This window comes from Falco rusticolus, chromosome 8, assembly GCF_015220075.1.
Source record: "Falco rusticolus isolate bFalRus1 chromosome 8, bFalRus1.pri, whole genome shotgun sequence".
NCBI lineage: Eukaryota > Metazoa > Chordata > Aves > Falconiformes > Falconidae > Falco > Falco rusticolus.
Genome location: NC_051194.1, coordinates 23,953,014 through 23,973,166, shown reverse-complemented (window position 1 = coordinate 23,973,166; position 20,153 = coordinate 23,953,014). Strand labels below are relative to the sequence as shown.

The following is a 20,153-nucleotide window of genomic DNA, read 5'->3' as shown; positions in this document are numbered from 1 at the left end:
TATTAAAGTATAAGGATAACGAATCCTTCCTTTAGGATGTTCTTAAAAAGGCAAGTTTTCTAAATTCCTCAGAAGAGTTATTTAATGTGAATAGAAATTGTCAAGGAGAGATCACACACCTGATTAAGAATTCTGGCTGCCTCTCGGGCCATATCTAGCTGTGGTGTATCTGTTAGAGTATAATTTGACTTGACCTCATTCCATGCTTTGTGGTATTTAACCTAGAACAGAGAAAGAAATTACTGCCTTGCAGCACCATGACAAAATTGGGAAAACAATACCAAGACCCATATTTTATGCATGAAATAACATATAAACCCCTGAACTTGCAAGGATATTAGATAAACACATTAAATATACATCCAAATGGGTATTTTTTTAAAAAGGAAATCATACAAGACAAGAAATTACAACATTTATCAGAGAAAATTTTGAAAACTTGTTCCAAGGCAGGTGCAGAGACAGGGAAGAAACTTCAGAAGTCCAAGTTACGCCACCTGTTTGGTCTTCAGGGATGTAAAGCAAATAGCCAAGGAAGAAGTATTTGAACAAGGGCAATAGATTTTAAGCTTTTTAAGAGCAAATGTCTTTACTCAGCATGATCTCTATGTGAATGCAACATTCTAGCATCTCTCAACCACAAGTATCTACATTGAGACATGTTCCATGTCCTACACAGGACATGCCCAACTGTGTGTATGTGGTTGCATGGCAGTATGACATGCAATTCAACTGTATCACTGTTACTGCCAGCCTTTTACCGGTGTTTGAGTTAATAATGTGTTTAGCTTGGCCTGTTCTTTAATACATGTTAGCAAAAAAAAGAAACTCGTGAACTGAGAGTGGGTCGTAATTTCATGTTCACAGCCCAGCTCCTTACAAACTAGCCTTCAAAAACATACAAAGAACGGCAAGCTGACAGCACACCAGTTTTGCTCGTGTTTATTGTTACACAGTAGTGTAACAGTAGTTAACTAAAAATTGTAAATCCATATTGGCAAAAGTGAGAAGGATTAAGCATTATGGTTGCCAGAATGCAAGTGGCTATTTGCACACATGATCACCAATGCTATCAGCCAAGACTGAAAGAAAGGACTGGTGGCAGAACTACCACTAGCTTTTCACATGTCTAGGAAAGATGTTATTCTGCTTGAGAAGCTTCTTCCCTTATAAGCAATGGAGATGAGCTAGTGAAGTTCTGTTCATATTTATGTCATACATTCACAGAATTCCCAGAGACTGATCAAGAATTTTTTGGCATTTTTTTTTTAAAGGTAAAATAATATCCTTTTAAAAATAAAAACCTTCTATGTAAATATACACACCAAGTTAACAGCCCGGAAACATGCTAGCAAACTTACATCACTGAGAATTTCACCACTGTTCTTTGCTGTGATATAATCAACTCTGTCTGCCACTGGAGTAAAGGGAAGAGTTTCAGCTTTTGTGCGGTACTTTCTCTATGGAACAGAAAAGATGAACAGTCAGATTATACTGGAACATTTTATAGCTAACACAGCAATTCTGAATACATAGACAAAACAAGAAAGTTTACATGGAAAGAAAAACTCTCCAAACACAGTGAATGCTATGGATATACTCCAGTTGTACTTTTTTAAAAAATTTAAAAAATATTGATGTATTTAGCCATTAAAAGACTTGAAATTACAAGTAGCCTTAAGAAAATTTTAGTATTGAAAAATATTTTGTTACCTCATTCAAAAGATCTCCAGCATATTTGACATGGTTGATTCCAACAGAATCATTTGGTAACCATCCAATTCCCCGCAGCCATTCTAAATCAGACTTGTAAATAGCCTGGGAAAAAATAATAGGGTCCACGCTGTTAGCTACTGTTCCCTGTACAATCCAGCAAGATTCATAAATAATGGCACTTACTTCCACTGTTTAAAAAGAGAGCAGTAATTCTAACCTGAGCACTATATCTGAATTTATCACACCTCAAATGGCAAAATATAACAGTGGCGTATACTTTGCGTTCCTAATAAACAGCAAAGCTCATTCACTGAATTCAGCAGATTCCCACTACTCTGAGCTGAAGCAGACTAAGAAGACAAATACAGTAATAAGTTAAGCTAAGTGTTCATGTTAACTTACATCACTCTGAAGATCATAGGCTTTCCGAGCCTGTATGACATCATTCTGATCTGGAAGACAGATCCACTGATGCAAGTAATGACGGTAATCAACATCACTGACCAAAGACTGACCATGTTTAGCTGCTAGGATAGATAGCATGTCTACTGGTAGGTGGCACTGTGTCTTCCATTTGGCGAAGTGTTTCTTGTATTCCAGTTCACTCTGAACTTTGCCTACGCTGAGGGCAAACTGCATTTTTGTATCTGCTTTTGCATTTGGAACTCCAACATAATGCCCCTTCTGCTTCTCATGATCCAGTTTGTATTTATACTGGGTAAAGAGCAAAGATCACCATTACTAACAGTTATCATGAAATAGCTCTTAAAGCATGTGAAGAGGTAGATGCCTCTTTTGGAACTTACATCACTAGCAATTTCTCTAGAAGCTTTGGCTGCCTTGATTGGGATTGCATCCGCTCTCAAATCGTAACTCATCTTCAACTCATCCCAAGCTTCTTTATACAGTTTCTGAAAAGACAGCAAGATGTCACGCATATGCTAAATACTCTGGCATTTGCCATTAAAGAAATGCACAGTTTACTGTCATTTGTTTGCTGAAATAGTGTGACAATTTTTTGTGCATTACTCCTGCTCCTAGCCATAAATACTGCTGCAAATCTTACTGCCTTTCAAACATGTGCATTATCTGTAACACCAGTTTTGCAACCTATACTGCATAGAAGGGTGTTTGTAAAGGTTTAGAAAATATTTATATGCCTTGGGCTTCCATCCATTTCAACAAAACAGTATCTCCATGGTGCATGAAATTAATAAATTTTTAACAGCTGTATGCAAGCATTTGTTTTAAAATGTCTAAATACTTTAAGAATACTCATTAGAGGGAAGGGACTGTTGTGAGCCCTGTATGAGGACAGACTTCCATGAGGTCTATGTGTCTTGATCGTCAACTTTGTAAGTAACATCTTAGAATGTTAAAAATCACAGGATACTCATACTATTTTATAGAAATGTAGAAAATAGAATGATAAGCCTACCTGGCTATAATTAGCAGCATTAGTCTTGGCTAGGTTGATTTCAGGTGTGTCTGATGTCATATGGATCATAGTCTTGTCATTCTCCCAGGCTTCTTTGTATTTTGGCTGTTGAAATAGTTCATTTTATCATATTGTAATTATGGAATGTCACTTGTCAATAACATAAGATCCCATAAATCTTGCCTGAATTGTCATCTTTTAAAAATAAAATGTCTGGAAAAGCATTAAATTTGACTTAAAATACAGTGCTATTTTATATCAATTTTATATTTTAGCAGTGAGATTTCTCTTTTACTGTTTATAGCCTCAAAACAATTTTAGGAACATTGTAACGTACAATGCTGATTTGTTCGGCATTTGCTTTAGCTAGAAGAACATCTGGAGTATCAACAATACTGGTATATTTCAGGCTTTCAATAGGTGTACGATACACATTATCACTCAGGAGATCTTGGGCATGCTTCACTCTCTTAACATCTGGAGAGTCATTAGGCAACCAGCCAATTCCACGGAGCCACTCTAGGTCTGATTTATAGACAACCTGTATCAGAAATGGTCAGAAAAGGAAAACATTGTGTTAATCACTTCAAACTATACGAAGCAGTACATGTTTTAGAAAATGTCAAATCAGCTAGAGCTAGATTAATCCTTTTCATATACAAGAAGTGTTCAGTGCCATAAGTAGAATACAATCTGGCAACCCAGATTTAAATAGTTCATTTCTTAAACAACACATTCCGAAACTTGTGAAGTTAAATATAGGGGAAACAAAAGAATTGCTATTAATGAAAGTAAAGTATTAAGATCTTTAAAGAATGTTCCCATCCCCTCCAAAATACTTATTCCTCTAGTCACTTCAACAATTTACAAGTCTAAACAAAAAAACAGGCCACCCACCAGGATATCTGACAAAAAGGAGAGGAAAAAACGTTTATAGAGGCAATGGGGACTAGAGCTAACTGGCGTAATTCCTGAAGTGGTATCAGGCAACATTATTTAAGTTTTAATCAAGCAAATCCTTCTGCAAGGAACATGAATCTCACCTCTGAAGTTCATTGAAACAAAGGAAGAGTGACTGATGTTGTCTAATAAGCAGCAAAACCAAGGAAGGAAATCAGCTGCATGGACTCCTCCCACTTTGAAATCAGCCACTAAAATATCTTACCTGCTATCAAACAGTTTTCTTGCAATTAAATAAATTTCCAAATTGACAGGAATATTAAAAGCCACCTGATTCCAAAGCAGGAAACAATGCTATTTCATAAGACCCATTAGATAGACAAATCCTCCATACTCTTCAAATCACAATACTACAAAAGCATATGTACCACAGCAGATAGTAAGTAAAGCTTTTATAAAATTCAGAGATATTACCAAAACTTTTTGAAGAATAAAAAAGAGCAGATAAAAGCAGTAACATGAAAACTGAAGAATCCTTTTTGACTGTATAATATCAAACCATCAAAATAAGGCTGTATTAAACAGCAACAGTAGTAACAACTATATGTCTACGCATACGCACATCACTCTGTAGGTCATAGGCCTTCCTTGCATGGATCACGTCATTCTGGTCAGGCAGGCAGGTCCACTGGTGGAAGTACTGGCGGTAGTCAACATCACTGACTAGTGTCTGGCACTCCTTGGCTGCCCGCACTGACATCGCATCGACTGGTATGTGGACCTGGGACTTGGAGTCATGGTACGCCTTCCTGTAAATTCGGTCGTTCTGCAGCAACATGGCACGCGCAGCGCACGACAGCTTGGGGTCCTCCTGGGCAGTTCGGCACCCGATGTAGTGGCCTTTCTGCTTCTCATGCGTTTCTTTGTACTTGTACTAGAAATGCAGAAACGACACTAACAGTCACGTATAGCTCACATGAACATGACAAACAAACAAAAGCCTTTCCGTGGCCTCAGCTTCAACCCTTTGACCTGAACTTAACTTCTTGCTGCTGAGCTGGACACACGAAGAGGCAAACACAGCAATCAGACTAAGAGAAGACTGTACCTCACTAGCAATGTCTCTGGAAGCCTTGGCATGTTTGATGGGAATGGCATCAGCTCTCATGTCATAGCTTTTCGCCTTGGCCTCATCCCAATCCTTCTGATAGTGTTTCTGCAAAGAAAATTGATCACCCTTGTTATGCGCCATCAAGACTCTCTGATACCAATGCCTTTTCTTAAAACGTACTATGGAACAAACAATTGTCACGTTTTTATTTTAATAATGATTCACATGCATAATGATTCTATTCTCTTACATTGCTGATGTTGAGAGCGTTGACTTTGGACTGCAGCATTATGGGAGTATCAGAAGGCATGGTAATCTGCGTCTTATCTTTATCCCAGGCTTCACGATACAGATGCTGCGGAGAAAGAACGCATCATCACATTTCACTATGGTTTGAACACCGGAAAAATGCAACCAACAGGAATTCTTTGGTAATTCTGATTTGCAATACTTTCCAATTAGTCATTCCCAGGGTAGAAATTCTACTCTCCACCACAAAGAAAAGAAATGTCATCACATAAATCAAAGGTAAACGAAAGGTAAGCTTACGTCACTGATCTGCAAAGCATTGATCTTAGCCTGGACAACATCTGGCGTGTCAGTAATGCTGGTGAATTTCAGCTCGTCTGGCCGTGTGCGGTACAGCCTTTCATTCAGGAGTTCCTGGGCTTTCTTTGCTTTGACCACATCCACAGAACCTTCTGTCAACCACCCAATGCCTCGCAACCATTCCAGGTCTGACTTGTACACGTTCTGTGAATAAACCAAGGGTTACTCATGTTGCTGCAACAACATTATGTGCAGAGAGGTTTTGTACAAGCCTTTCCCCAGGCTCCTCCTCGTACAGTTACACGCAAGCAGTCAAGGAGACTGTGGTGTACCAGGTCCTTCCCACACACAGCTGAATCCCTTTTTCGCACAGCAACGAAATTACCGGTCTTTTAAAGACACTTGTTACATGCAGACCAGTGGTGTGATCTGCAAGCAGTCTGCAAGCTACATTCTACAGCAGACCAAAAAAAAATGGCTTCTTTATGAACAGCCTGGAATGTTTCTGGCCCCTGGGACAAAAATACTACTGATTTGGAAAGGGTCATCCAGATGAATTAAAAGAAACATATCAGGACTGACTGCAGGCTCATGAACGTGCATTTGAAAGGATATTTGCAATCCTAAGATTATTGATAATCTTAGGATTGTCACTAAGAAACAGCCTCACACATCTCTCATAAGGCTTTTCTACAGTTACTCTCACTCACATCACTCTGTAGGTCATAGGCCTTCCTTGCATGGATCACGTCATTCTGGTCAGGCAGGCAGGTCCACTGGTGGAAGTACTGGCGGTAGTCAACATCACTGACTAGTGTCTGGCACTCCTTGGCTGCCCGCACTGACATCGCATCGACTGGTATGTGGACCTGGGACTTGGAGTCATGGTACGCCTTCCTGTAAATTCGGTCGTTCTGCAGCAACATGGCACGCGCAGCCCACGACAGCTTGGGGTCCTCCTGGGCAGTTCGGCACCCGATGTAGTGGCCTTTCTGCTTCTCATGCGTTTCTTTGTACTTGTACTAGAAATGCAGAAACGACACTAACAGTCACGTATAGCTCACATGAACATGACAAACAAACAGCTTTTCAGCTTCCTACGTTGTCCCCCCTTTTACACGTTTCCCAGAGGTTCTGCCTTAGCACAGATAAAGCTCTGGTCCACTCAAAAGTCAGGTCCTCAAGCTCCCAAAAAAGATATTCCAGAAGTCACCCATGATTTTTTAAAAATCTCTCTGGTTTTTCTTAACACACGTAAACAATGAAAAATAGTACTGAAGCAGACACCCTTGTGCTCTGTAAGACCACTCTGAGCACCAGCTGCATTTCACATCTTTAGAAAAAATATTTGATAGTGGTGATTACAGGAATTGCAAGAACTCAGCAGCAAGCACAATTGCAGCCCCGCCCTGATCAGCTTTAAATTGTTGTTTGGTGTCTGAAAACTCACTTTGTTACCCAGTGCAAAGAGCAGTCTCTTAAGTATATCACATCCTCTTATTCACAGAGCACTTACAATAGGCAGCTTCAAGCTGCAGAAAGAAAGAATTGTTCACAACAGGCTTTAAAGTAACACAGGGGCACAAAACCATACAGGACTTCTAGGTGAACCAAACTTCACTTAGTTCTGCTGAGCTGGACACACGAAGAGGCAAACACAGCAATCAGACTAAGAGAAGACTGTACCTCACTAGCAATGTCTCTGGAAGCCTTGGCATGTTTGATGGGAATGGCATCAGCTCTCATGTCATAGCTTTTCGCCTTGGCCTCATCCCAATCCTTCTGATAGTGTTTCTGCAAAGAAAATTGATCACCCTTGTTATGTGCCATCAAGACTCTCTGATACCAATGCCTTTTCTTAAAACCTACTCTCTTGGAACTAACAGCTTGGGTGCTCTCTTTGCCCCCTGTAACTAGCAGGGTTACAATAATGATCCTGGCAAGTGTCTTAAGAGAAAACTCATTACTCAAAGTAGGTACAAGATCAAACCCACAAAGAGGCAGTTGAAATATTCCTGAAAACACATCACTACATCCCCTCTAACAGACTACTGCTGACCGCATGTATGAGCTCACCACATAGGCCTCAAGTAGGCATCCAGCTGACAGGAGTGTACACCTCCACAGCTAACACTGAATTTTGTGTGACTGTTCAACAGAGATTCTGCTCACACACACCTGATTGCAGGGTCAGAGCTACTGGGGACAAAGCATCTGTTCTACTTAAAAAACATACCCAGACCCTACTTAAGTTATGAAGCTTCCTGACTGCCACTAGAGGCTTCTTTATTTACCAGCCATTTTTAGTCCTACCAAGACAGTGAGTGTAGGCAGAGAGCCTCAGTCCATTTACAAGACTGAACAGAAACCAAAGTGCCTTCCTGTATCTAGAGGCACCCAACCTGTGCAGGTCATCAAGCCTAAGAACATGAGGGCTCCTTCTTTGGTGGCATCTCAGTCCACAGAAGCTTGGTCAGCTCAGCTGGCAATTTTTATTAGTTAGTTATTCATTAGTACAAGTGGGTAAATGATGCACTTTTTAGTTTATTTTTCATGACTCTGAAAATTCAGAAACTGAATGCCATTGCAGGTCAGACTATAAGGAACTCAGAAAAAACACATTAATCAAAGCACAAGCAAGACAAAAACAGGGGAAGTGAAATGTCTGTTGTAATTGCACTTGAAATATTTCACGTCTAATTCAATCACATCAGGTACTTTGGAAAAATATTTAACATACTATCAACATCAAGAAAGATTGGGAGTAAATAGAGTTTCCAGGCAAAGCCCCAGTCAAGTTCTGCTGAAAATGCAAAATGGGAAATGTTTCTAGCTTTGCAGCATCTCCAGTGTGTTAGTGCCATTGAACCAGTGAGTGAAACAACACAGATCTGCAAAACAGGTCAGGGCTGATGAGCCTACAGACTCAAAAAACAACTCCACGAAAGTATTTGCCAGTTTTGTCAAACAGAGAAGGAACTGCATGGAATCGCACACTGAATTTTGGAGCTTGCTCACAAACACACAACCTGTCCTGCAAGGCAGGCAACTCTGTGAGTCATTCCCTCAGGAATCTCTGCAGTTTAGGACAAAAGTTATCAGTGCTGGCATGTTCCATGAAAGCAGTTTCATCAATTTCACATTCACATGGATGAGGGAATACAATGGCATATATTTCAGCTCAACGCCTTGGGCCTACTTGCTTAATGATTGTCTGATTGATAAACAGTGCTCACTGGTTCATCAAAAACTCTCTCGGCCTAAACTGTCCCTAGATGTAATCTACTTTTAAAAGCACATTAGAGGATGGCATCAGTACACAACCATTAACAGCAAAATCTAGAAGACACAGGCCAAAACCTGGAAGAACAATTGTCACTCTCAATTTTATAACACTACATATGCATAATGATTCTATTCTCTTACATTGCTGATGTTGAGAGCGTTGACTTTGGACTGCAGCATTATGGGAGTATCAGAAGGCATGGTAATCTGCGTCTTATCTTTATCCCAGGCTTCACGATACAGATGCTGCGGAGAAAGAACGCATCATCACATTTCACTATGGTTTGAACACCGGAAAAATGCAACCAACAGGAATTCTTTGGTAATTCTGATTTGCAATACTTTCCAATTAGTCATTCCCAGGGTAGAAATTCTACTCTCCACCACAAAGAAAAGAAATGTCATCACATAAATCAAAGGTAAACGAAAGGTAAGCTTACGTCACTGATCTGCAAAGCATTGATCTTAGCCTGGACAACATCTGGCGTGTCAGTAATGCTGGTGAATTTCAGCTCGTCTGGCCGTGTGCGGTACAGCCTTTCATTCAGGAGTTCCTGGGCTTTCTTTGCTTTGACCACATCCACAGAACCTTCTGTCAACCACCCAATGCCTCGCAACCATTCCAGGTCTGACTTGTACACGTTCTGTGAATAAACCAAGGGTTACTCATGTTGCTGCAACAACATTATGTGCAGAGAGGTTTTGTACAAGCCTTTCCCCAGGCTCCTCCTCGTACAGTTACACGCAAGCAGTCAAGGAGACTGTGGTGTACCAGGTCCTTCCCACACACAGCTGAATCCCTTTTTCGCACAGCAACGAAATTACCGGTCTTTTAAAGACACTTGTTACATGCAGACCAGTGGTGTGATCTGCAAGCAGTCTGCAAGCTACATTCTACAGCAGACCAAAAAAAAATGGCTTCTTTATGAACAGCCTGGAATGTTTCTGGCCCCTGGGACAAAAATACTACTGATTTGGAAAGGGTCATCCAGATGAATTAAAAGAAACATATCAGGACTGACTGCAGGCTCATGAACGTGCATTTGAAAGGATATTTGCAATCCTAAGATTATTGATAATCTTAGGATTGTCACTAAGAAACAGCCTCACACATCTCTCATAAGGCTTTTCTACAGTTACTCTCACTCACATCACTCTGTAGGTCATAGGCCTTCCTTGCATGGATCACGTCATTCTGGTCAGGCAGGCAGGTCCACTGGTGGAAGTACTGGCGGTAGTCAACATCACTGACTAGTGTCTGGCACTCCTTGGCTGCCCGCACTGACATCGCATCGACTGGTATGTGGACCTGGGACTTGGAGTCATGGTACGCCTTCCTGTAAATTCGGTCGTTCTGCAGCAACATGGCACGCGCAGCCCACGACAGCTTGGGGTCCTCCTGGGCAGTTCGGCACCCGATGTAGTGGCCTTTCTGCTTCTCATGTGCTTCTTTGTACTTGTACTAGAAATGCAAAAAAGTAGTATTAAAAGAAATAGTGAATCTAAGATGAATTTCTCATTATTTCATATTGGTATAGATTACAAATAGTATTTGTAGTGTTATGAAATATACTCATTTAGACTTCACAAATGCCTAACACATTCTTGTTCCACATCTTCTGTTTATTTTCATTATAGTTAATTATTTTCTAATATATGCTTAATGTCAGGATTTATAATTTAATGCTCCTTTTGGAAACTGTTGCCCATTTTCTTTCAGCAGTGAATTCTTTGTTAGTAGGCTTTCAAGATGGGTCTGATGTATCATGTTTTTTCAACATTGTACATACATTATTACTTCACTCTTGTTTCTCAAGCTGACTGAAAATAAATGTAAAGGAAGAACATACTTCACTCGCAATATCTCTTGATGCCTTTGCACTTCGGATTGGAATTGCATCAGCTCTCATGTCATAACCCTTCTTTTTTGCCTCTTCCCAGGCTTCTACATAAAGTTTCTATACAAAAGATAACAGAAAATGGCTTCTTAATATTCTGAGAAATAGAATTTCTACTTTTCATTGTTTTTTCTTAAAATTGTAATGAATGCATGTTTTAGACGATCTTTACAGTTAAAGAAATGCTTACTTCATTTCTGAATTTCCATTACTTTAGTATATGTTTAAAAGTTCTTACATGGCTGACATTAGCTGCATTGGCCTTCGCTAGCAAAATTGACGGTGTGTCAGGCATGACATGAATAGACGTTTTGTCTGCATCCCAGGCTTCTGTGTATAAACGCTAGGAGACAGGAAAACACATCCCTTTAAAAAAATTTCTTTATATGTGTCATGATGGAAAGACTGCAAATTTGAAAGTAATATTTATCAAAAATATATCTGTGATATAAAAGAAAACTAATCTTGAAGCAGAACAAGATATATCTATATCTCTCTCTATATATATATAGCAAAACTAACACATTTATCCAAAGAAAGTACTTTACAAAATGTGAAGGCTAGCTCAAGCAAGCTTTAAATAACCAGACATAGCAAAGATCAAGGAGGAAACTTTGTCCTTCCTCATTATTTCTCAGGCTATAGTTGGCACAGCAATTGATTGATTTAGGATTGCTGGAAAACTGCTGTAGGAGGAAAACTATAGTCATTATTCTGCCGTAAATGTACAAGTTTTTTGATTGATGTTTCTTATTAAAGAGAAGGAGTAGATACTTTGTGTCTTGCGTCCTGCAGGTCTGAGATAAATTGCAGAAGCTGCGCTTCCAGATAACATCTGCTATTTCCTCATAGGTTGTTCATCATGCAGTATGACATTCAGTTAACAATACATCATTATAGCAGCTGCAGTAAAAGCCTCAATATTCTGCTACATCCTATCTTATAGCATGGTCATGGCACCACCACCTCTGGACATACCATAACACCTTGCTGGAATGTAGTTTCTGCAGATTTCACAGTATTGCTTAAAAACCACAAAAAATTAAGCCTGTTTTATCAGAGAATAACTTTGTATAGTAAAGGAGCATTAACAAAATAGGAAAACCATTCCAAACAGACATGTAAAAATAGGATTTCAGTTTAGATGGGAGGAAGAGGGAAATTCACCAGAATTTTTAATATTACTCTTGAAAAAGATGTGATTTAGGTGATTTTTTTTCAGACATTTTTAATCAGTGTTCATGTTGGACAGAGCCCTCAGATAAGTGCTTTCCTATGCAAAAGCTGAATTTGGACATTCATTTTGTTTAAGTCCACAATGAAAGTGTTTAGCCTTACTTTTTAGTGTATTTTTCACCTCACAAACAAGTTCTACTAGCTAGTAATGCTAGTGATTTTGAAAAAAAACCCACCACCCTCACCTTGTTCATTATCTCAGCATTTTGTTTGGCTAAGACCATGGCCAAAGAATCTGTCACACTGGTAAATTTAATTTGGTCTGCTGGTTGACGATATTTCCTTTCACTCAGGATTTCTCCAGCTTTCTTGGCTTTCTCAACTTCCATGGAACCAATAGGAACCCATCCGATACCCCTTAGCCATTCCAGGTCTGATTTGTAAACAGCCTGAAAAAAAATTGAAAGTTCATTATGTATGTGTAAGTGTGATCAAATATTAAAATAATTATAAATAAGCACATCCTAATCTATATGAAAAATTGTATATATTTCTGCATAGCAGTAGGATATGGGTTTGTGAACAATTGTTATTTTAGAAGATACAGTAAAATAATAATAATAAAAAAAAAAGAATGAAGTTATTGAAGAATTCCACAAATACCAGAGTTACACACGTATTACACCTCAGGCTAAGGACTGAGAAAATAGGATTAAACATAAACTTGATGTTAGAATATTAAACATTTCACCTTTATCAACATGTCTGAGGTGATTAAGGCATATTATATATCTTTAAAAAATTATAATGCACAAGACCAAATATATTTAATTATGTATTACAAATTCAATTATTTACTCACATCACTCTGTAGATCATAGGCCTTCTTGGCATGGATAACATCGTTCTGGTCCGGCAGACAGATCCACTGATGCAGATAGTGGCGGTAATCAATGTCACTGACCAGCTCCTGACATTTCTTGGCCAACACAATTCCCAGCATGTCCACTGGGCTACTAAAGTGTGTCTTGGTCTTCTCAAAGGCTTTCTTGTACTCCCTGTCACTCTGGATCTTGGCTACGTGCATTGACCACATCATCTTCGGATCATCCTCTATGTTACGGGCTCCAATATGATGGCCCAGCTGCTTGCGATAGCCTTCTTTGTACTTGTACTGAAATAATGCACATTCATATTCACATGGTATATTTATAAATTTATAAATAATTATAAATAATTCACACAGTTTAACATAATCATTAGTATTTTGTTTAGAGAAAAATATGGTTTAGGTCTTTCTACTCTTTTAGTAGTTTTCACATAAAAAGGATTTTTATTACAGAAATCATTATCTCTGATTTTTTTATGTAACTATATCACACTTAATTAACTAAACACTTAATGTCACATCCTTACTAAAAAGTTTGATATTCCACATTCTTTTACTATTAAGATTAATTGTAAAGATTCACTTATTTTAGAAATTTATTACAAAACACCTTGATGAAGACAGTCTGAGTTGGTCTTAATACTAACAGTTAAATATTAATCATCATAGAAAAACAAGGAGCATAAAAAGCTGTTTTACTCTGTCTGTTAGTGATATTTCCTCATCCCAGAAGCAAAACTTGTCAGTCATTATGGGGGTTTTCTCCTGTTTTTTATATTCACACATCATGAATTTCAGTATGACACTTAAACAAAACTATTTTTTCTTCAGGAAAAGACAACAATTCAGAACTTTTAGAACTGATTTACTAATATATCTATTTTGGGGAAAGATTTTAAAGTATTTCCTATTTTGAATCAGAAATTAATTTGACTAACGCTAGCATAGACTCATAGGCCTTACTGAGTACCCTGCTGGAACATCCATGGACATTAATGGAACTGTTACAGGGGGCATAGAAATAATCCTCATTTTCTGTATTTATTAGTGTGATATATACCTCAGGCATAAAATACTGTCTACTTAACTCCTTTCATGTAGTAAACGCATGCTGTAGAATCACTGGATTCCAGTATTACCTATTCTATAAACTTAAGATATTACATTAACAAACAAATGAATATACATTCTGATTCTTTTCCATTATCAAATCCATACAGACAGGATAAAAAAAAAATAAAATGCTTACATCACTGGCAATCTCTCTGGATGCTCTGGCAGCTTGAATAGGAATGGCATCAAAACGCAAATCATGACCCTTCTTCTTCGATTCCTCCAAAGCTAGTTTGTACATTTTCTGTGAGAAAAAATATTCACGTTTGTTTAAAAAAAAATTACCATTCAGTTAAGCACGTGTGTGCAATAAAACAAATTAAGTCCCTAAAGAATATTGTTAATGTTTAGGCAACTTAAATGTCTGAACATAGCTCTATCTTCTCTAGAAAATAAAATTAAAAAATGCAGATTTCAAAGAACTTATAATTGTATTGTTGATGTTTGGAAACTGGAAATCATTTAGGGAAGGCAAAGAAAGAAATATTCTGAAAGATAAATTATTTATTTCCATACCTTGCTATAGAAATGATTTCTTATTTATGGCAGATAACATATTCTAAAGCCCAATTATATACCCAGGAGGTAAATTCTAGTGAAAGAACAACTCTGATTTTAGCAATGGAGCTGTCAATTTGTGAAAATAAACAACACAACAATATTATAATATTTAACTAAAAGTCAGAGATGACAAAATTGTACTTGTAAGAAATTGTTTAATTCTCTCATTTCTTCAGTTTTACTCACCTGACTGTAGTTTACTTGGTTTTGTTTAGCTAGCAGGATTTCTGGTGTGTCAGGCATGACATGAACCATGGTCTTATCTTTATTCCATGCTTCAGTGTATAAACGCTAAGAATACAGGAAGAGATTAGTATTACAATCCAGAACAAATTAATATCTCATTAAACAAGTACAACATAGAGCATACTATGTAAATTGTAAAAAATACAGCATGAATAAATGGTTACATATTTAATCAGGTAGAGATACCATTACTAAAAAGATAATTATCTGAGGAAATTTAACAATACTTAGAAAATTGCCACATTACTTAAGGATTATTAATGCTCAATGCACAGACATGTGAAAGAACAGATTAAAACGTATGCAGAATATCATGATGAAGTTGAGCCTTCCATTACATGGCCTAATAGTTTTGACTGAAATAAGCAGAGCACACCATTTGAAAATGCATCTTCTCTGAAATTTAGCATTACTTGTGATCGTTATATTTCTAGACCTGTTACCAGAGCTTAGGCAGAGACTGCTGACATGTTACCTAAACAAATCAAGACTCACCTTATTCATCGTCTCTGCATTCTGCTTGGCTAAGACCATCCCTAGAGAATCAGTGACGCTAGTGAACTTGATTGTGTCTGGAGGCTGACGGTATATTTTGTCACTCAAGATCTCTCCCGCCTTCTTGGCTTTTTCAACTTCCAAGGAACCAATTGGGACCCAACCAATGCCCTTTAACCATTCAAGGTCAGACTTGTAGCAGTTCTATCACAAAAAAAAAACTCAGAGGTAATTCTAAAAATAATAATACAATTTACAGAGTACATCTTTTCAAAGTTAAGTGAACTCACTATCAAATTTTAATTAAAATAAGTTCAAAATCCTGAATAAAATCTAAGAAAAAATAACTGCATTTCATCTACATTAAGGGTGAAATCATTATTGAATTTTCACAGAATGATAATTGATAAATAGCCCAAATTCTGGAATTACAGAATTTAATTTCTGTTAGTTAGTTATTTAATTTATTTAATTTATGTCAATTAGTTAGCATATACAGTTGGAGATCGGAGTTTCAGTTAGCCATGAAACTTAGAAATAAGTATTGAAAATTTGGCTCTAGCACATTGGTATGTTATGGCCTCATTCACCTATGTAAAATATCTAATACATTTCTCACCAAAAATTAAATTGCAAAGAGCTTACATCACTCTGGAGATCATAGGCCTTCTTAGCATGGATAACATCATTCTGGTCCGGCAGACAGGTCCACTGATGCAGATAGTGGCGGTAATCAATGTCACTGACCAGCTCCTGACATTTCTTGGCCAACACAATTCCCAGCATGTCCACTGGGCTACTGAAGTGTGTCTTGGTCTTCTCAAAGGCTTTCTTGTACTCCCTGTCACTCTGGATCTTGGCTACGTGCATTGACCACATCATCTTCGGATCATCCTCTATGTTACGGGCTCCAATATGATGGCCCAGCTGCTTGCGATAGCCTTCTTTGTACTTGTACTGAAATAGAAGTTAAGATACTATATAACACCTCTAAATACCAGTTACTCATATTAAGTATTTCTAATAATAAACCCTCTAAATTTCTCTATAATTTACAGTCAAAAAAACCTCACTGTCAAAGCAATTCTGGGGCTAATACCATGGATTCTTACATTAAACTTTATAGAGAATTGTGTTAGAACCATAAATAAAGGTTAGGTAAGTTTTTTTTTTAAAAAAACACTCTTCACTAATATTAACGAGAAATAACCCTCTCTTAATAAGGATCAAATATATTTAATAAACTATAATAATACACTTACTGTTAAGATTTAATTAAAGATACAGGTTTCTGAGTTGCTATAAAACTAACATGACAGCAGCGTTATACTCTCCTTATAACTTCTCAACATTTAATTATTACTATTAAGCCTTCAAACATACATAATAATTTGCTTCCAAAAATCTATTATTTGCGATCACATTTTAATTGATATGCCTTTTACAGAATCCAGCTGATAACTTTCAGGTTGCAGAGATCAGACATCAGCACACAAAGAAAAAAAAGCAGTTTCTTACATCACTGGCAATTTGCCTGGATGCTTTGGCAGCTTGAATGGGGATAGCATCGCTTCTCAAATCATAGCCTTTCTTTTTTTCTTCTTCCATGGCCTGTTTGTAGAGTTTCTAAGTGAAGAATTAAACAATGGGATTCATGTAAGTAAGTTCCATATATTGCATTCTATGCAAAACACACTGCTAGTAAGTACAGTATATTTTAAAAACTGTTGTAAGATTTGTTCTAACACAGCTTTATCTAACTTTCTTAACTCAAGTAGTTATCAGCAGCTGATACAAATTCATATAAAAGGAAAATCATAGTGAATGTATTTAGCAAACGATCTCTTTCTTTCAATACTTTAAATAACATAACATTGGTTACAATTTTAGAGATAAACTATTCTTTTAAACAAGTGGAGTAAAATCTACTTTTTAAAGCCACCTCCTGGTGATGTCAATTTATTTGCCTAAACTAACACTGAACAGTGGAATCACTGCTCTTCAGAATTGTGCTCTAAATTACCTTTTTGGTATTTCCAAAGTTGGAATTATTTTTGTGCCTTCCCAAGAGTATACACACTGGTGAAATGAGTCCCAGAAATTCACTGGAGACACACAACTTCTCATAAAATTTATTCTCAACAGTGCTCACTGTTGTATGTATGCACTACTGTACAAATATGTAAACAATGTTTTTAAAGTCACAATTTTGAGGATAAATATTGGGGGTTACTTAAAGAAACCCAGGGTATCATCTATATAAGTTTTATCAGAATACTGCTGATCCAGACACGAAACAGATCAGCTATGTTTGTAGAGCTAACGCACTCACCACACTGTAGTTTTGCATGTTCTGTTTTGCCAGTGTAATTTCAGGTGTGTCAGGCATTATGTGGATTTGTGTCTTGTCTTTATCCCAGGCCTCAGTATATAAACGCTGCAGGAGAAATAACATATGTTAAAGGGGGGAAAAAAACAGTAACTACTTGGAGTTCTCCTACAACATAAGAAGAATTACAGATCTGTACTCCAAGTCTAAAAAATCCTTATTCCTTATATAGCAATGAGATTTTATATTCACTTCTCTAGGTGCTTAATATTCAGGTTAAGAATTAGTAACCTAGAAGGAATGCTATAAAATTCTGTTAAAAAAAAAAAACAGTTAAAAAAAAAAGGCAGAGAATCAGACACACAGAGATCTAAACTCTAGGAACAAGGCCTGTTCAAAAAAGGAAATGTTTGTATTGACATAAATAGGATTGAGACCAGGGCCACAGATTCAGAAAAACTCTTACATTTTAAGTACTACAGGGAATTATTTGAAATACTGTTATGTCAAAGACTGCCCTAAAACAAGTACTTTATTAATTACTAGATTAGTAGATAAACTTGATAATTATTAGATTTATAAGGAAAATAGCTATATTAAAAATTAAATAAAAGTTAAGTAATACATTACTAGATGCACAGTAGAGCATGTGGAAAGCTTCACAACTGATAATTCCAATTTAACTTGGTAATTTAGAAGAACATATTAAATTCTCACTTGCTGAAAAATAAGTTACCTGTTGATATACTAAGAATGTAACTTATACTTTTAAAGCCTTGCCGTGCTGAAATCTCAACCACACATCTGTATTTCTAGTCCTGTTTCCAAGGCTTAGGCAGAGACTGCTGACATGTTACCTAAACAAATCAAGACTCACCTTATTCATCGTCTCTGCATTCTGCTTGGCTAAGACCATCCCTAGAGAATCAGTGACGCTAGTGAACTTGATTGTGTCTGGAGGCTGACGGTATATTTTGTCACTCAAGATCTCTCCCGCCTTCTTGGCTTTTTCAACTTCCAAGGAACCAATTGGGACCCAACCAATGCCCTTTAACCATTCAAGGTCAGACTTGTAGCAGTTCTATTACAAAATACAAAGACAGCTGTCTCATTAATATTGCCAGTTAAACATTTCATATATACCATGCACTTTAATGCTTGCTTTCTGGAAGGTGCCTTCCTCCTAGTTCAATCTGCAAAACACTCTCTGTTAGCAACCAAGATTCAGAACCCTATATCTGTCTTCAAGAGATATCACTCCCCCAAGAACATGTTGGGGAATGGGCAAAGAGTAATAGGATTAAAACAAAACCCTGAAGGTCAGTATAAGCTTTTCCTCTAACATTTGTTCACAGCAAAAAAATGGTCACCCACTAAGAACAGCAGGTCTGAATTTAAACCATTTTCTCCAAGAAAAAGAAATTCTCTCCACTAAAGTCACGCAACTAAACAAAGGTCATACTAGGCAATTTCCTCTTTATGTTCACCTGATCTGTATAAAAAGGTATTAAGATTGTCTGTTATGAAGGATTATACGCAGCTAATTCAATGTTTGGCTAAGTGATTAGACTTATATAAACGTTCATTATATGCAAATGTCCTTACAAACAGATCCATTAACTTCTAAAAATATTATGCCCTTGCTTAGAATAGGTAAAAAAACCCACAATGTGAAAAACACTAAATGAAAGAGACAGCTCAAGCAGCTTCTATAGTTTATATTCCAAGGAAATTACAAACACTTTAGAACTCCAACATCTATCAGTGAGTACTCACATCACTCTGGAGATCATAGGCCTTCTTAGCATGGATAACATCATTCTGGTCCGGCAGACAGGTCCACTGATGCAGATAGTGGCGGTAATCAATGTCACTGACCAGCTCCTGACATTTCTTGGCCAACACAATTCCCAGCATGTCCACTGGGCTACTAAAGTGTGTCTTGGTCTTCTCAAAGGCTTTCTTGTACTCCCTGTCACTCTGGATCTTGGCTACGTGCATTGACCACATCATCTTCGGATCATCCTCTATGTTACGGGCTCCAATATGGTGGCCCAGCTGCTTGCGATAGCCTTCTTTGTACTTGTACTGCAGGGTTGAAGAGGCTCAGTAAGTTTCAGGCCAGCCCTTCTCCCTTCTCATGCTATTCTGTAGCAGCAGCTGTGAGCAAGGGCTTTGCTAACAGGGCCTGGCAAGATCACCACGTCAAGAAGCATCTAAGCGCAGCATATCCCTACTGTGTCCTACACCTCCCTCCCACCCCACGCCTACACTGGGACACAGGAGGCACAATTGAGGGCCACACGGCAGCTCCAACCAAGCCAGCTCGGGATCCAGGAGCAATGCAGGTCAGCAGACAGGCTCTCCACACAACCTGAGCACCCACACTGAGAAGCCAGCTCTGCAGCTGGGAGGCAAAACTCAGGAAAACCACCAGACTGCTCCAG

The 20,153-nt window shown here is 37.8% G+C and overlaps 1 protein-coding gene across 1 annotated transcript in view; it reads right to left on the bottom strand.

Moving 5' to 3' along the window:
• Positions 1 to 20,153, bottom strand: part of NEB (nebulin) — a 132,519-nt gene that overhangs the window by 58,295 nt on the left and 54,071 nt on the right. The window contains exons 59-86 of the mRNA XM_037397516.1: positions 19,483 to 19,794; positions 18,584 to 18,787; positions 17,710 to 17,814; positions 16,896 to 17,003; positions 16,023 to 16,334; positions 15,378 to 15,581; positions 14,823 to 14,927; positions 14,212 to 14,319; positions 12,936 to 13,247; positions 12,319 to 12,522; positions 11,136 to 11,240; positions 10,850 to 10,957; positions 10,150 to 10,461; positions 9,440 to 9,643; positions 9,141 to 9,245; positions 7,401 to 7,508; positions 6,425 to 6,736; positions 5,715 to 5,918; positions 5,416 to 5,520; positions 5,163 to 5,270; positions 4,677 to 4,988; positions 3,492 to 3,695; positions 3,155 to 3,259; positions 2,523 to 2,627; positions 2,119 to 2,430; positions 1,714 to 1,818; positions 1,362 to 1,460; positions 120 to 221 (exon numbers count right to left, since the gene is read on the bottom strand). Of these exons, the coding sequence (XP_037253413.1) occupies positions 120 to 221; positions 1,362 to 1,460; positions 1,714 to 1,818; positions 2,119 to 2,430; positions 2,523 to 2,627; positions 3,155 to 3,259; positions 3,492 to 3,695; positions 4,677 to 4,988; positions 5,163 to 5,270; positions 5,416 to 5,520; positions 5,715 to 5,918; positions 6,425 to 6,736; positions 7,401 to 7,508; positions 9,141 to 9,245; positions 9,440 to 9,643; positions 10,150 to 10,461; positions 10,850 to 10,957; positions 11,136 to 11,240; positions 12,319 to 12,522; positions 12,936 to 13,247; positions 14,212 to 14,319; positions 14,823 to 14,927; positions 15,378 to 15,581; positions 16,023 to 16,334; positions 16,896 to 17,003; positions 17,710 to 17,814; positions 18,584 to 18,787; positions 19,483 to 19,794 (4,989 nt within the window). The remainder of the gene's footprint in view (positions 1 to 119; positions 222 to 1,361; positions 1,461 to 1,713; positions 1,819 to 2,118; positions 2,431 to 2,522; positions 2,628 to 3,154; positions 3,260 to 3,491; positions 3,696 to 4,676; positions 4,989 to 5,162; positions 5,271 to 5,415; positions 5,521 to 5,714; positions 5,919 to 6,424; positions 6,737 to 7,400; positions 7,509 to 9,140; positions 9,246 to 9,439; positions 9,644 to 10,149; positions 10,462 to 10,849; positions 10,958 to 11,135; positions 11,241 to 12,318; positions 12,523 to 12,935; positions 13,248 to 14,211; positions 14,320 to 14,822; positions 14,928 to 15,377; positions 15,582 to 16,022; positions 16,335 to 16,895; positions 17,004 to 17,709; positions 17,815 to 18,583; positions 18,788 to 19,482; positions 19,795 to 20,153) is intronic.